At 41.7% G+C, this 14,624-nt stretch overlaps 1 protein-coding gene across 1 annotated transcript; it reads left to right on the top strand.

Moving 5' to 3' along the window:
- The first annotated feature begins 747 nt into the window (after window positions 1-747).
- Window positions 748-10,410, top strand: LOC141629083 (protein FAR1-RELATED SEQUENCE 5-like). Its single transcript, XM_074442145.1, has 3 exons — window positions 748-844; window positions 893-961; window positions 9,212-10,410. Exons 1-3 carry the CDS (start codon window positions 748-750, stop codon window positions 10,408-10,410), a joined length of 1,365 nt encoding a protein of 454 aa, XP_074298246.1.
- Window positions 10,411-14,624: the final 4,214 nt, after the last annotated feature.

Raw genomic sequence — 14,624 nt, forward strand, 5'->3', positions numbered from 1 at the left:
AAGTCAATTTGCGGTGCGAGAGCAAAGGGGAGCGTGAGAAATATGTCTCCCGGGGCAAGCTTAAGATGGACGCCTTGAAGGTTCCTCTTAATCCGGACGAACGGCGGGCGATAAAGTTGTTTGAGACTGAGAAAGATGGGTCGCCGAAGGGATGGATGCCCCCGACGCAGATCATTCTTCAAGACGAGCCGCTCTGCCACGTCGGCCTCATACCGGCCCTAGCACAGGGTGAGTGGGGTCGGTGTGAGGCCCATCTCTGCTTTTAATGTTTCTGTTTTTTTGAACTTTGATTTATTTCTTCTGTTTAACTCTTGCTTCGTTCCTTTTACAGACCGTTTTGGCCCGGATCTGTCTGAGAAAATCCTCTTGAAGATGGGACTTGACAAAGACAAGAACGTTGTTGAGATGCATCCGAAGGCCGATACTCGTGATCGCAGACCGGCGCCAAACGACCTTATGGACCAGCAGTTGAAGGGCCTAGATACGACGGCGGCCCAGGCGAAGGTTGCTGGTAACATACCGCGCCGAACGCGAAAAACAAAGTCTTCGGCGGCGACGGTGTCGACATCAGTTCCACCTCCACTCCCTTCAGTCCAAAAGGAGACGGTGGAGATCGTTGATATTACCGAGGAGGAGGTCACCTTGGCAGTGGAGTCTCCTCTCTTCCGCAAGAGAAAATAGACAACTGCTGCCGCTGCTGTTGCCGCTGCTGCTACTGCTACTACTGCTATCGAGGCCGACAAATAAATGGGTCCTCTGGCCAAGAAGGCCAAGCCTGGTATAGATCTATCCTGTGACTCAGACTTAGCCGGTTTATTAGGTGTTCCTGATAACAGGCTCTCTGGTATGTCCATGAATGTTGACATGGATGCTTTGATTGAATTTTTTGTAGATCAACCGGCCCCGTCTACCGGACACACTGTTGAACGGCGTGCTGAGAAGCGAACTCCGCAGGCAGGTGGTAAAGATGCCACCGTCGTCTCCTCCTTCCTGAAGCCTACCCCCGCCCAGATTAGGTCGGAGGGCCTGAGTATGTCCAGGATGCTGTCGAAGTGGGCTGAGGTGGCCGGTGCTCATATTATGGAGCAAGAAAAGGTCATGGCTGAAGTTGCCCCATAGCTTGATCGGCTTAGGCTTGAGCTTGATGCTGCGAAGAAGGAAGCCGAGAGGGCCAAGGCTGAGGCTGAAAAGGCGGTCCGTGCTAAGAGAAAACTTAGGGAGGATGCTGAAAAGGCAGTCCTTGCTGAGAGAGCCAAGGCTGAGGCTGCAGGGGCTGAAGCCGCTAAGCTGATGGAGGAGCATGACAAGCTTCAGGCCGTCGCCGACTTCAATGCTAAGAAGAGGGAGGAATGGAGGTCCATGTTTAAGGCCCAGGGGAAGGCGCTTCAGAATAAGAAGGCTATCATCGCCCAGAGGGAGGAGGACATTGAGACGCTCCAAAGCATCATTCTTCCTAACATGTGCGCCCAATACCGGGACCTGGCCGAAGAAGCCGCCAGGGAAGTGATAGGGGAGCTCTTTCTTGATGGTTCCTTTCCGTGGCAAAAATTTGACGAGCTTCTTGATGACAAGCTCGAAGCTAAGGAGAAGGCCGCGGAGGCGAACGCCGCTGAGGAGGCAAGGGTGAAGAAGGAGGAAGAGGAGGCCGCGGAGAAGGCGGCCCATGCTGAGAAGGCGAAGGCGGCCAAGGAGGAGGCTGAGAGAATGAGGGCAGCTGAGGCTGCTGAGGCTGAAGCTGCCAAGACAGTTTCTGGGTCGCCTACCAAAGATGATACTGCTGACGTCGCCGATGGCAAGCAGCAACAGGCATAGGGAGACGGGCGGTCGTCACCAGGTTCACCGGCATCTCGGATAGCCACTGTTCGGGGCCAATTATTAAGCCTTTCCTCCCTGCCATCTTTTGGCGCTTCAAATGATATGTCTGTAACCTTTTGTTCTTCTTTTCCTTGTTTTTTGTAAAACTTTGGTAGGTTGTGTTTTGGCTTATCCCTATGGGGACGACCGTCGTCTGTATTCTCCTTACTTGTAATCATTTTCAATAAAGCTTGTTTATTGGCCTCGGCTTGGCGGGGCTTTGATCACAATCCTTCACTTGTCTTCTTACGTTATTAATTGAGCGCTTTTTTGTTTTTACCTTCGGCCTGGCCGAGGCAGTTAGAATGCGTATCTCAACTGTGTTTAACGTTTTTTTTTTAAACATGTTGGCATGTTGGTCGCTTCCTCTTCCACTCTCGGTCTGGCCGAGGCGTCCGATTTGCGTTTTCCAACCGCCGCTGTGAACATGTTAGCGTATCGACCATTGTGTCCCCTGCCAGGCCTTCGGTTGGCTGAGGCGGCTAGAGGTTACGGCTCGACAGCGTTCGTATCTGTAGACATATTGATCGCTTCCTCTGTCAGGCCTTCGGTTGGCCGAGGCGGCTAGGGTGCGTCTCAACCGCACTTATACTTTCCTAAGGCATGTTGGTCGCTTTCGTGAGTATCAAGCTATTTGGTAGTGATCGCCGTGGCATCTACTTCTTGGGGTGACTGCCGGCTTGGGCCGTGGCGTCTACCTCGATATGACTACGGAGGGGATAAACACTTTGATGGAAAACTTGGATGATTTTTCAATAGATATAAACACGTGTTGGGGTGCCAACAACCGTTTTTGGACACCTCCGCCACTAAACAAAGTATTTCCTGAGGTTGTCAGTGTTCCAATGGCTCATCAAAGGCACACCCTTCATATCTGTCAGCCGGTATGTACCCGGCCTCATTTCTTCAACCACTTTGTAAGGACCCTCCCAGTTGGCCGTCAATTTACCATGAATGTTCCCTTTGTTGGTGGCGGCCGACTTTCTTAGGACTAGATCCCCTACTTTTAAGTCCCTTTTGTGGACTCTTCGGTTGTAGGCTCTTCTCATTCGGTTTTGGTATCTTTTGCCAAGTTGAGGCGTCTTGTATCTCGGCTTTCTTCGACCAGGTCTAGGAGGTTCTAAGACCTTCCTCATTTTCAACGGGTTAAAGGTGGCCGTTCGAATGTCGGCACCACTGCTTCAATTAGCGGGGCGCCGGGCCCGTAGACTAAGTGGAATGGATGCACCCGTTGCTTCTTTCTTCGTGGTTCGAAGGGACCACGGGACGCCGGAGTAGTTCATCGGCCCATCTTCCCTTTAGGTCTTCAACTTTCTTCTTCAAACCGTTGAGGATTGTTTTATTGGCCGCCTCCTTTGTCCGTTACTCTGTGGGTGGCAGACGGAGGAGTATGCAAATTTGATACCAAGTTCTTCCAACCAGTTCATTATTGTGTCACTCCAAAACTCTCGGCCGTGGTCAAATACCATGACTTGGGGTAACCCAAAACGAGTTATGACATTTTCCCAGATTACCTTTCTTACGGCCGCCGTTGTCTTGGCAGGCACTGCGACAGCTTCAACCCATTTGGTGAAATAGTCAACGGCGACAATCAAGTACTTTCTTCCTCCGGATGCCGTTGGAAATGGCCCTAGTAGATCCATCCCCCACTGTGCAAAAGGAAGGGGACTAAGTACCGGCTGCAGGTCTCGCGAAGGTGAATGTATCACCGGAGCATGCATTTGACAGTTGTTGCACTTTTTAGTTTTGGCTCTGGAATCCTCAAGCATGGTGGGCCAGAAGTAGCCGGCTCGGAGAGCTTTGTGGGCTAGTGTTCTTGCCCCCATGTGATGACCACAGATGCCTTCGTGAATTTGTCAAGTATTAGCTCCGCGTACCTGGCCAACACATTTCAAGAGTGGCCTTATCACGAACCTCTGTATAATTCTCCTTCAAACACCAAGTACCTTTGCGATCCTTTTTATCTTCTCGTGAGAGACTGCGGTCCTCCGGTAACTCATTCATCAGTTTGTACTTCATTATCGGAGTCATCAACGTTGTCAGGCGTCTATGTCGCCCACCATGCCGACGGTCTCGTAATGCTTTTGGCATTCCGATGTCCACCAAAGACGGTTCGTGACATTCTTGATGGTTGAACTGCAAGCTTTGAGAGAGCATCGGCTCGGTTGTTCTCGGACACTGGGAATGCATTGTATGCGGAAAGATTTCAATTTTGAAGTGTCGCTTTTACCCTTTCCAAGTATCTTACCATCCCGTCGTCTCGAGTCTCGTACTCTCCTCTATTTGATTAGCCACTAAAAGTGAATCTGTCTTTAAAATGATGTGCTCCGCCCAGCGGCTCTAGCTAGCTCGACTCCAGTTATCACCGCCTCGTATTCGGATTCGTTGTTTGAGGTCGAGAAGGTAAATTTCAAGGCGTACTCAAACTCGTTCCCGTTTGGGCTGATGATAAGTATGCCGGCTCCTGAGCTGTTTGCCGTGGAGGACCCGTCGGTGTATACATCCCATACTCCGGGGTTTTGCTCTTCTTGATATGTGTACTCGGCCAGGAAATCTGCAAGTGCCTGTTCCTTTATCGAGGGCCTCGGCTTGTATTGAATGCCGAAGCCGGATAGCTCTACTGCCCATTTGATGAGCCTGCCGGATTGCTCAAATTTTTCCAATGCTTTTTCCAATGGTTGGTCGGTTAAGACCGTCACGGGATGTGCGTCGAAGTAAGGTTTCAGTTTCCTTGCGGCAACGACGACAGCAAAGGCTGCTTTTTCAATCAGTGGGTAATTTCTTTCGGCGGGCAACAATGTATGGCTGGCAAAGTAGATTGGGTGGTGCTGTTTGTCTTCTTCTCTGATGATCACGCACCGACCGTGGCGAGGTAATCTGCTATGTATAGATATAGCGTCTCCCCCAGCATCGGCCTGGACAGGGTTGGGAGAGTTTGAAGATGAGCTTTCAGTTGCCTGAAAGCTGTGCTCTGTTCCTCCCCCCAGCTGAAGTCTTTATTTCCCTTCAACACTTTGAAGAATGGGTTGCTCTTGTCGGCTGACCGAGAGATGAAATGGGCGAGAGCCGCCATCCTCCCGGTCAACATCATAACCTCTTTTCGATTCCTCGGCTCCGGCAGGTCCAGTATTGCTTGGACTTTTTCTGGATTGGCATCAATTCCTCTGGCGCTGTCAAGCACGCCGAGGAACTTACCTGCTCGGACACCGAAGTTGTATTTCATTGGGTTAAGTTTCATCTTGTATTTCCTTAGTGAACAAAATGTCTCGTGTAAATCGGCTAAGTGCTCGCTGTCAGACTTGCTTTTTACAATAGCATCGTCGACGTAAGCCTCAATGTTTCGCCCTTTTTGATTTTGGAACACTTTGTCCACCAGTCTTGTGTAAGTTGCGCCGGCGTTTTTCAAACCGAACGGCATCATTTTATACATGTATGTGCCGTTACCGGTGATGAATGCGCATTTAGGCATCTCTTCTTCGGCCATGAATACCTGATGATACCCTGAGAAGGCGTCCAGCAGGCTCAGCATAGTGTAGCCTGCCGTGGCGTCGATTAAACTATCTATTCGAGGCAAAGGATAGCAATCTTTGGGGCATGCTTTATTAATATTGGTAAAATCTACACACATCCTCCACGCCCCCGATGATTTCTTCACCATTACAACATTAGCTAACCACTCAGGATAAGTACAAGGCATGATAAAGCCCGCCGCTAGTAATTTATCTACCTCGGCTTTGATGGCCTCATCCTTCGGTGAGGAGTTCCTCATCTTACGCTTGACGGGGGCGAGCGGTGGAGAGTACGTTCAGCTTGTGAACAATTACCTCCCGGCTCACGCCTGGCATCTCAGCTGCTGAGTAAGCGAAGACGTCTTTGTTCTTTCTCAGCAGGTCTAGGAGAGCGGCCCTGAATTTTGGCTCTAGGTTGACACCGATAGTTACGGTGCGCCCTTGGTCAATTTCCACCTCTTCGGTCTCCGCTCCTTCGACCATGCCGACAGTGGCATCCATGAGTTCGCCCTCCTGTTGTAAGGATGGGCTTTTCCCCTTCTCTGACTTCTTCGCCACTTTGAGGGATTGCATGTTGCACCCTCTGGCAGATATTTGGACGTTGACTACTTCGTCTTTTTCGTCCTTTGAGACGAGCTTATGCGCTTCCCCACAGACGGCGCCAATTGTTCCGGGTGTAATTCCAGAGCAGTGTTGTTTACCACGCAAGCTTGGTGAATGGATGACCTTCCTTGCCTTGACTCTTCCTCTCGGTCTCTCCTGAAACGATGAACAAACTGAGGGCTCGGCTTTGCACCGAGCGTACTCACTCCGACGCTCAAGTCAGTGAACTTAAAGGGATTAAGTTATATGTTACTTGACAAAGTATATTGTAGAGAGATAAGGGAGTTTATACCAGATGAATAGTGAGTTTTAGGTTAGATTGTGGATCCTTTCCTCAATGAGGGTTGAGGAGTATTTATAGACTTTCACCTTTTGTCACGTAGTGGCCAAGTGGCAGAGCAGGTGGAAAGATTGTTCTACCCTCGGCCGAGGGACCCATGGCAGGCCAGCGGGCCCTGTTGACTCCATGCCGAGGGGTCTTGGACATGAGTACGCGGATATGTCTCCCGGCTGGCGGTTGCCCAGCCGAGACCCAAAGTGACCGGCCGACAGGCTGCGTCGGTTAGGCGGTCTAACATGTTGACTTGCTGTCTCTTGATCTTTGACCTTTCTCAATATGTTGACTCGGTCAGCGGGTGTAGAATATGCCCCATCAATGCTCACAAACAAAATTTCATGAACCATTATAGGGATTGGAAAGTAAGCCAGTTTTCTTCAAACTGGTTTGATGGAGATGACATTCCTGTGGAGATGGATGTACCATCTCCCAGTAGTCCTTTACATTATTTCCTTACTACTCAGCCTTTGCTCCGAATTTTGTTTGAGCGACTTGGGAGGGAGGAAAAGAAAAACATAGCAATGGTGTGCAAGGGCTGGTCGAAGTGGTTCCTTATAGGAATGGAGCCAGAGGTAAAGGAAAGGGATTATTATCGAGGGGTGGTTCGGGAACAACAAAATGGTATAATCATTTGTCACAAAGGATCGGCTCCTTGAAAGATTCTCGCCTTTGCACGACTCTATCTAGTCGTGCAGAAATAATTAGACATCATAAACAACAAGCACGACAATTTAGAAACCGAAGAGAAGAATATGAAATTGAGGAGCAGTCTGGTGATGAGGGTTATTATGACTCAGATCGTTAGATTGGTTTAGAAATATATTAAGTTAGTTTTCTATTTTATTGTTATTTTGTATTATCTTGTGTTTTTTTTTTTCCAGTATAAGCCTTAGTAGGCTTTATCATTTTGAAAGCCTTAAATGGCTTTTGTAAATATTTTACTAATATTAATGAAATAGTATTGTGTCTATTTGTTTGTTTTCTTGTCATTAGAATTCAATACATTTTATATATGCTCTATCAAAATGGACAACAATATTTCCTATGAACATTAGCAAGTAAAATAAATGTTCCTTTAAAGGCATGATAATGGACATTCGAAGGAATACATTATATATGAACCTTTATTTGTACGAAATAACTTGCTTATGTGGTGAAAAGACGCAATTATTCACATTAATTTGAATATTACATCTAAATGTACATTATATTAATTATAAAAAAACATGTTCCATAAAATAAATTGTCAACTATCTATATTCGTAATTTGCATTTTTTGATAATTAGGTACAACTAAAATATTATTAAGCACTGTTTGGAAAATGTACATTATATTATATTTAAAGGTACATTAAATTATTTAAAAAGAACATGGAACATTATTTGGAAAAAATGTGAATTCAGTTTAATTCAAATGTCCATTACGTATTTTCATAATGTGCATATCTTTGTTTTATGCAATAGATTAAAGTAACATAGATAACTTCACCCAATTTATTAATTACCATGATTATGTTTGTGTCAGTTGAAAAGACACAACTGTTCCTGAAATTTAATCTCTTATAATCAATTAATCCACTATATAAACCCAAGAGTACACAACTAGTTTTCCATCCTACCTTTTCCAATAACCAAAACTTTTAATCTCTTCAGAAAAGTACTTAATTTTCTTAAAAAAAAAAAAAAAAAAAAAAAAAAAAAAAAAAACAATGGACTACTCAAAATGCCTGATAGTTCCCTACAAGAATGATGCTTACAAACAAAATTTCATGGCCCATTATAGGGAATGGAAAGTAAGCCAGTTTTCTTCAAACTGGTTTGATGGAGATGACATTCCTGTGGAGATGGATGTACCATCTCCCAGTCGTCCTTTACATCATTTGCTTACTACTCGTGATTTGCTCAGATTTTGTTTGAGCGACTTGGGAGGGAAGAAAAGAAAAACATGGCCATGGTGTGCAAGGGTTGGTCAAAGTGGTTCCTTATAGGAACGACCCGCAGGTAAAGGAGAGGGATTATTACCGAGGCGCGGTTCACGGAAATGAAAATGGTGTGATAACTATCGTAAAGAATAATCGGATGCTTGACAGATTCTGCATCTGCACGACTATGTCTAATCGTGCAGAAATAATTAGACATCACAAAAACAAGAACGACGATTTTTAAAGGAAAGAAGAAGAATATGAAATTGAGGAACAGTCTGGGGATGAGGGTTATTATGACTCCGACTGTTAGATTAGTTTAGAAATATGTTGTGTTATCTTCTGTTTATTGTTATTAGGTATTATCTTGTGTTTTTTTTTTCAGTATAAGCCTTAGTAGGCTTTACCATTTTGAAAGCCTGAAATGGCTTTTGTAAATATTTTCTAATATTAATGAAATAATATTATGACTATTTCTTTGTTTAATGTCATTAGCATTCAATACATTATATATATGCTATATCAAAATGGACAACAATATTTCCTATGAACATTATCATTAAAATAAATGTTCCTTTAAAGGCATGATAATGGACAATGAGCATATTAGAATTGGATTACTGCATATTAGAATTGGATTACTGCATTATTGATGCAATAATATTTAATATACTTACTTACTTAACTACTGTTGAACCAGACAATGAGTAAAAGTGATACAACTACGTCTTCTTCTATAAATAACAGCTTTAAAACACCAAGGACAATAATTGAAACATTAAATGCACTCCAGTACATTCCATTCTGTCCAGAGGAAAAGAAACCTAAAGTAGGACAAGTATTCAAACGCTAGAATCGTGAGTTATTCTACAAAGAATATTGTACAATCTGTGGGTTTACGCCAAGACTTGCAACAACAAAAAGGATTAAAGGCAATGAGTTACCAAACAGTTTTGCATTAAGGAATATTGTCTGCAATAGGTAAGGTGTAAAGGAAAGTAGGAAAAGGAAGAGGACTGATACTGATACCGATACTGCTGAGAATGATGCAGAATCTGATGTGACAGACATAAGCCGTGTGAGGCCGATTACAAGAATTGACTGTCGTGCATTAGTGCAGTTTAAATACCAAGAAAATGGAACTTATATTGTTACCAGATTCGATGAAGCGCATAACCATCCACTTGCTTCGCCTGAATCTACAATATTCTTGAAAGGAAACCGAAAAATGACAGAGGCACAGAAGCAATTTGTCACAAAGGTAAAGGTGCTAAAAGTAGGTGGTGTGAAAGCCTATAGAGGTTGGAAGGAGCTGTGTGGAGGTTACAACAACATTGGGGCTACTGAGGTTGATTTCAAAAACTTTGTCAGGGACATAAAAACCTACATTGGTAATTTTGATGCACAAATGTTTGTTGAAAATCTTATAGGGAGAAAAGACACATGCAGTTCATTTTACTTTGATTTTATAGTAGATGAAAACAAGTGCCTGGCTGGAGTGTTTTGGGCAGATCCGATCTGCATAAAGAACTACATGCTGTTCGATGAGGTTTTATCATCAGATGCTACATATAGAACAAACAAGTACGATATGGTGTTTGTGCCTTTCACAGGAGTTGATCACCACAAAAGGTGCATAACGTTTGGAGCTGGGTTGATAGGTGATGAAAGTATCGAGTGTTATACATGGCTGTTCAAGACATTTTTGGAAGCAATGGTCGGGTGCCAACCGAGAATTATAATTACTGATCAGGACAAATCAATGAAGTCGGTGGTCCTAGAAGTGTTTAAGGAGTCAACACACAGACTGTGCATGTGTCACATAATGAAGAAACTAGGAGAAAAAGTCAGTTATCAACTGTTTCAAGATGAGGATTTTAAGACCAGGCTCAATAGGTGTGTTTGGAACAACCAACTTGAGCCTGATGAATTCGAAGAACAATGGGAGAAGATAATGACTGATTATCAACTTGTAGAACACGAGTGGTTTTCATATTTGTACGATCTCAGGGAACAGTGGATCCCTGCCTACTTTAAAGATGTTTCAATGTCTGGCTTGATGAGGGTTACTTCTAGGTCTGAGAGTGAAAACAGTTTCTTTGATAGGTTCCTCACACCTCATTTGACCCTTGTTGAGTTTTGGGTGTGCTATGAGACTGCCTTGGAAGCACAAAGACACAAGTAGTCCAAATTGAACAGTGACAACAAACACTCTGAAATCCCACGGAAAACAAAGTCAAACCTTGAAGTCCATGCTTCTGAAATGTACTCGCACAACATTTTCAAAGACTTCCAAAAGAATTGGTTGCGACTTTGTCTCGATTGCCGTTTTAAAGATGTGGAGAAGATTGATGAGACAAATATATATATTCTAAAGACTTCCGGATGCCAAATAAGTCATGGAACGTAGCATATTCACCGGATAACATGGAGATTACTTGTTCTGTTCTATGTTTGAGAGAATGGGTTTGTTGTGCAGCAACGCTTTGGATTCTACACAACCAAGATTTTCATAAAATACCGAGAACAATACATAACGCAAAGATGGACAAAAGCCGCAATGAGTAAGCCTGTCTTTGACAAAGATGGCAAATCGATAGATGTCTCTCAAAAGTTTTTCGACCAATAGGAAAAGTTTGAGTCTCGAGTGTGGCAAGAGGTTTATTCTTGTGTCAAGATAGCCGAGTGTGATGATAACGACATGAAGCTTTTGATTGAAAAACCGAGAGATATTAGATTGGATATGATTAGTAATGTAGTGTACCGAGCAAAAAAAGAAAGACAAGATGAAAGAAATAGAAAAGTACGTGGGCTGCAAAATACCTGAGAAGTTGGTGATTCATGTTCCTAAAAAATCTAAAAACAAGGGTAGGACCAAGGGCAAGAGAATTGAATCACAAATGTTAAAAGCTCTAAAGAAGAGAGGAAAAGAGAAGAGGTACTGCAAAACATGTGGCCGGTAAGGACACAACTCTAGGACTTGCAAAGAAACAAACCATCTGACAGGTATGTATAATTTGGTTTCTTGTTAAAGCATGTTACATTAATGTTAAATAATTATTAAATTATACAAGCATAGCGCATAGTGTTTACCTTCTAAAATCATCAATCTTATATGGAGGCACATAAGCTCTTTGTGCGATGAACATTATGGTTGTTCTAAAGGCACAGATGAGAATTTCAGCAATGTATATTTGGTTAACATTAAATCTATCATCAATTTAGTTGTTTATTTTGGCCATTTTCTCCTTATAAAATCCGATATTTAATTTACATTTTGATGCATATTCACCAAATACTACCATGAAGATGACGACGATGAAGGAGATGAATCTGATGATGTGGAGGACGGCGATGAAGAAGATGAATCTGATAACGAAGTGGAAGGTGCAAATTTTTGATTCAAGGATAGACATCCATAATATACACTACGAGAACATTCTTAAAGGCTTGTATGCACAATTCGATTATACTGCCAAAGTACATTACTCTTATAGGGAAAGTATATTACATTTTTATTAAAGGATCATTATTGTTGTTCTGCAAGGAACATTCTTAAATGCTTGTATGTACATTACTCTTATAGCCAAACTATATTACATTTGTATTAAAGGTTCATTATTGTTGTTCTGCAAGGAACATTCTTAAATGCTTGTATGTACATTACTCTTATAGCCAAAGTATATTACATTTGTAATAAAGGTTCATTATTGTTGTTCTGAAAGGAACATTCTTAAAGGCTTGTATGTACATTACTCTTATAGCCAAAGTATATTAAAGGTTCATTATTGTTGTTTTGCTAGGAACATTCTTAAAGGCTTGTATGTACATTACTCTTATAGCCAAAGTACATTACTCTTATAGCCAAAGTATATTACATTTGTATTAAAGGTTCATTATTGTTGTTCTGCAGGGACAACATCAACTTGATTGGAATTGTTTTCCCAGAGTACAATAATTTTAAGACGTTTTGCACAATAAACATTATTGTTGTTCAGCAAGAACATAATAAACTTTATTGAAATTTGTTTCCGGAATATAACACTCTCTTGAATTAAAATTTTTTCAAACTTCAGGTTGTACGACTCGCAACTTCCTCAATATATGTTACATTACTCACACACATGTCAAAAACGAAACTAAAAAAAGTTTTTACGGCTTCAATTCAGCATCTTCCTCATCTTCATCATCATATTCTTCCCATGGCAGTGGGTTTGAACGGAAATCCATTGCCTTCTTTAGTACAGCATCAAAACATACATTGCCTTCTGTTGAAATCATATATGAAATGTATTTCTTCCGCAGAATCAGTAGGGGAGCATCCTAGCAAAATAAAGAAAACAAGGGATTAGAACATGTACAAATGTGTACTGAATTATGTATTAAAAATAATTATATTACTTCTGAAACTCACATCGCCTTTTTTAAGCCCACAGGTCCAATTTAGATTACCCTTAAATGTCACCATATGTCTCATAATATAAACACCACAATCAGTCTTGTTAGTGTTGTTTCTCCACTTCATCTTTGCAAGAATAGGCTGCAGTTTTTTAATGCGATCAACTTTTACCTTTGAAACACCGATGTCTTTCAAGTATTCTGCTAGAACATTACGCTGGCGGAGAAGGGGTGCAAGAAAACATTAGGACACTAATAATTATGAGGTACAATATCACAAAAATTAGAAAATTAAGACAGACACAAAATTTTTGGGGAAGGTACACTCTATGTAAAGTCATTGTACATTCACAATAATGAATAAGAACAGTATGTAGTGCTGTTAAGCAAAAGAGAGCATATAATCTTACAAAAGACAGTGGTCTATTGTGGAAAAATTCTTCTGGTTTTCCTTCACGATGCACATTATCAATGATGATGAACTTATACTTGTTGCTGTCATTGACTAGTAAATTGTAATGCCTTTTATATATAACTGGGAAGAAGAACTGTAGATTTTAAAAGATTTAATTAGGCAACAAGCAAATTAAATATAACATGCAGAAAGAGTGTATATTGTCGATGCTAACCAAATCAATTCTATCCGGGTTAACCGAGAATTGGGTAAACTCTTCTTTCATTATATCCTTAATCACGATAAAATTTTCAAGGTGTCAGTTCTCCATGAAGCATCATCAGTATGCAAGACAAGTAAAGTTTTTGATGTTAATCAAGGGAAAAACATTACAAAATTTACTTGTTGAAATAAGTTTATATAAATATTTGACTTACAGAACACACGGTTTGTGGTGAAAAAAATCGAGAAGGCTCGGAAGAGTTTCTTCTAGATTCCTTGGCATTCAAAAGTTTTGCCCAACAATCGATCACATCACTCGTTAAATATTTAGATTGTCGTAGCGTTGCCATTTCAATACGCCGAAGAGAAATTTCACCCACATGCACAAGAAGTTCCCTGGTTCAGGACTACCAGTGTTAACTCAAAACAGGATACAGAACATTTTAAATTTAAATATTGTACATTAGTAGAGATATATATATATATATATACCTGGATAAATCGGTATCTTTTCCTCTACTATACGACACATAATCAGCAATGCAATTCCGAAACACAGTAAGAGGAGTAATAATGCATGTATCTGTGCTTAGTAAATTACGATTTAGAAGGATGCTCAGAGACTCTGGTTGACTTCTTTCATGTTCATGAACATTTTCATTGTTGATGACTTCGCCCTTGGTAGTGTCACCACTGTCAACCAGATTATGCTCATTTATATTCTTGTCGTTTGTATTACTTACATCTGTCATGTTCTCATTCTTCTCAGAAGCATCATAGCCATCTGGTATAATATTCCCTTCTGTACAACCTACCTCCATTCTTCTCTTCTTAACCCTAACAGTCTCATTGTTTTCAGGACACCAATATCATCGGTACTCTTCTCTTTCTTTCCAACTACCTCATCTTCTATCTTCTCATCCCCAACAGTCTCATCACCCTCGTAGAATTCTTCATCAGACGAATCCAGTTTCTTTGGGAAGGGCTTCTCTTGATACTGCTTCACCTTTGTTAAAACGTCATCACAAACAATGATGCACTTGGATGAAACCAAAGTGCAAAGATATTTGATTCTCAATATTCGAAGTCCATCCATCTACAAAAGTTAAAATATCTTTAAGATAGGTAACTTGTAAACAAGAATGTGCTTTTAATACTTTAAGAAAGATCATTTAATTAAACCAAAAGTACATTTACAATTATTGGATATAAATTGTTTAGAAACTTACGTTGTTTTTTGTCAACCCACAAGTCCAATACTGACCCCCCTTGTACGTTTCTATGTGTTTCATTGTGTAAATACCACAGTCAACAACATTTTGATGGTTTCTCCAAGGCATTTTCAATACAGCAGGCTCCATTGCTCTTACTCTTTCCTTCAAATC

Source organism: Silene latifolia, chromosome Y (assembly GCF_048544455.1).
Source record: "Silene latifolia isolate original U9 population chromosome Y, ASM4854445v1, whole genome shotgun sequence".
NCBI lineage: Eukaryota > Viridiplantae > Streptophyta > Magnoliopsida > Caryophyllales > Caryophyllaceae > Silene > Silene latifolia.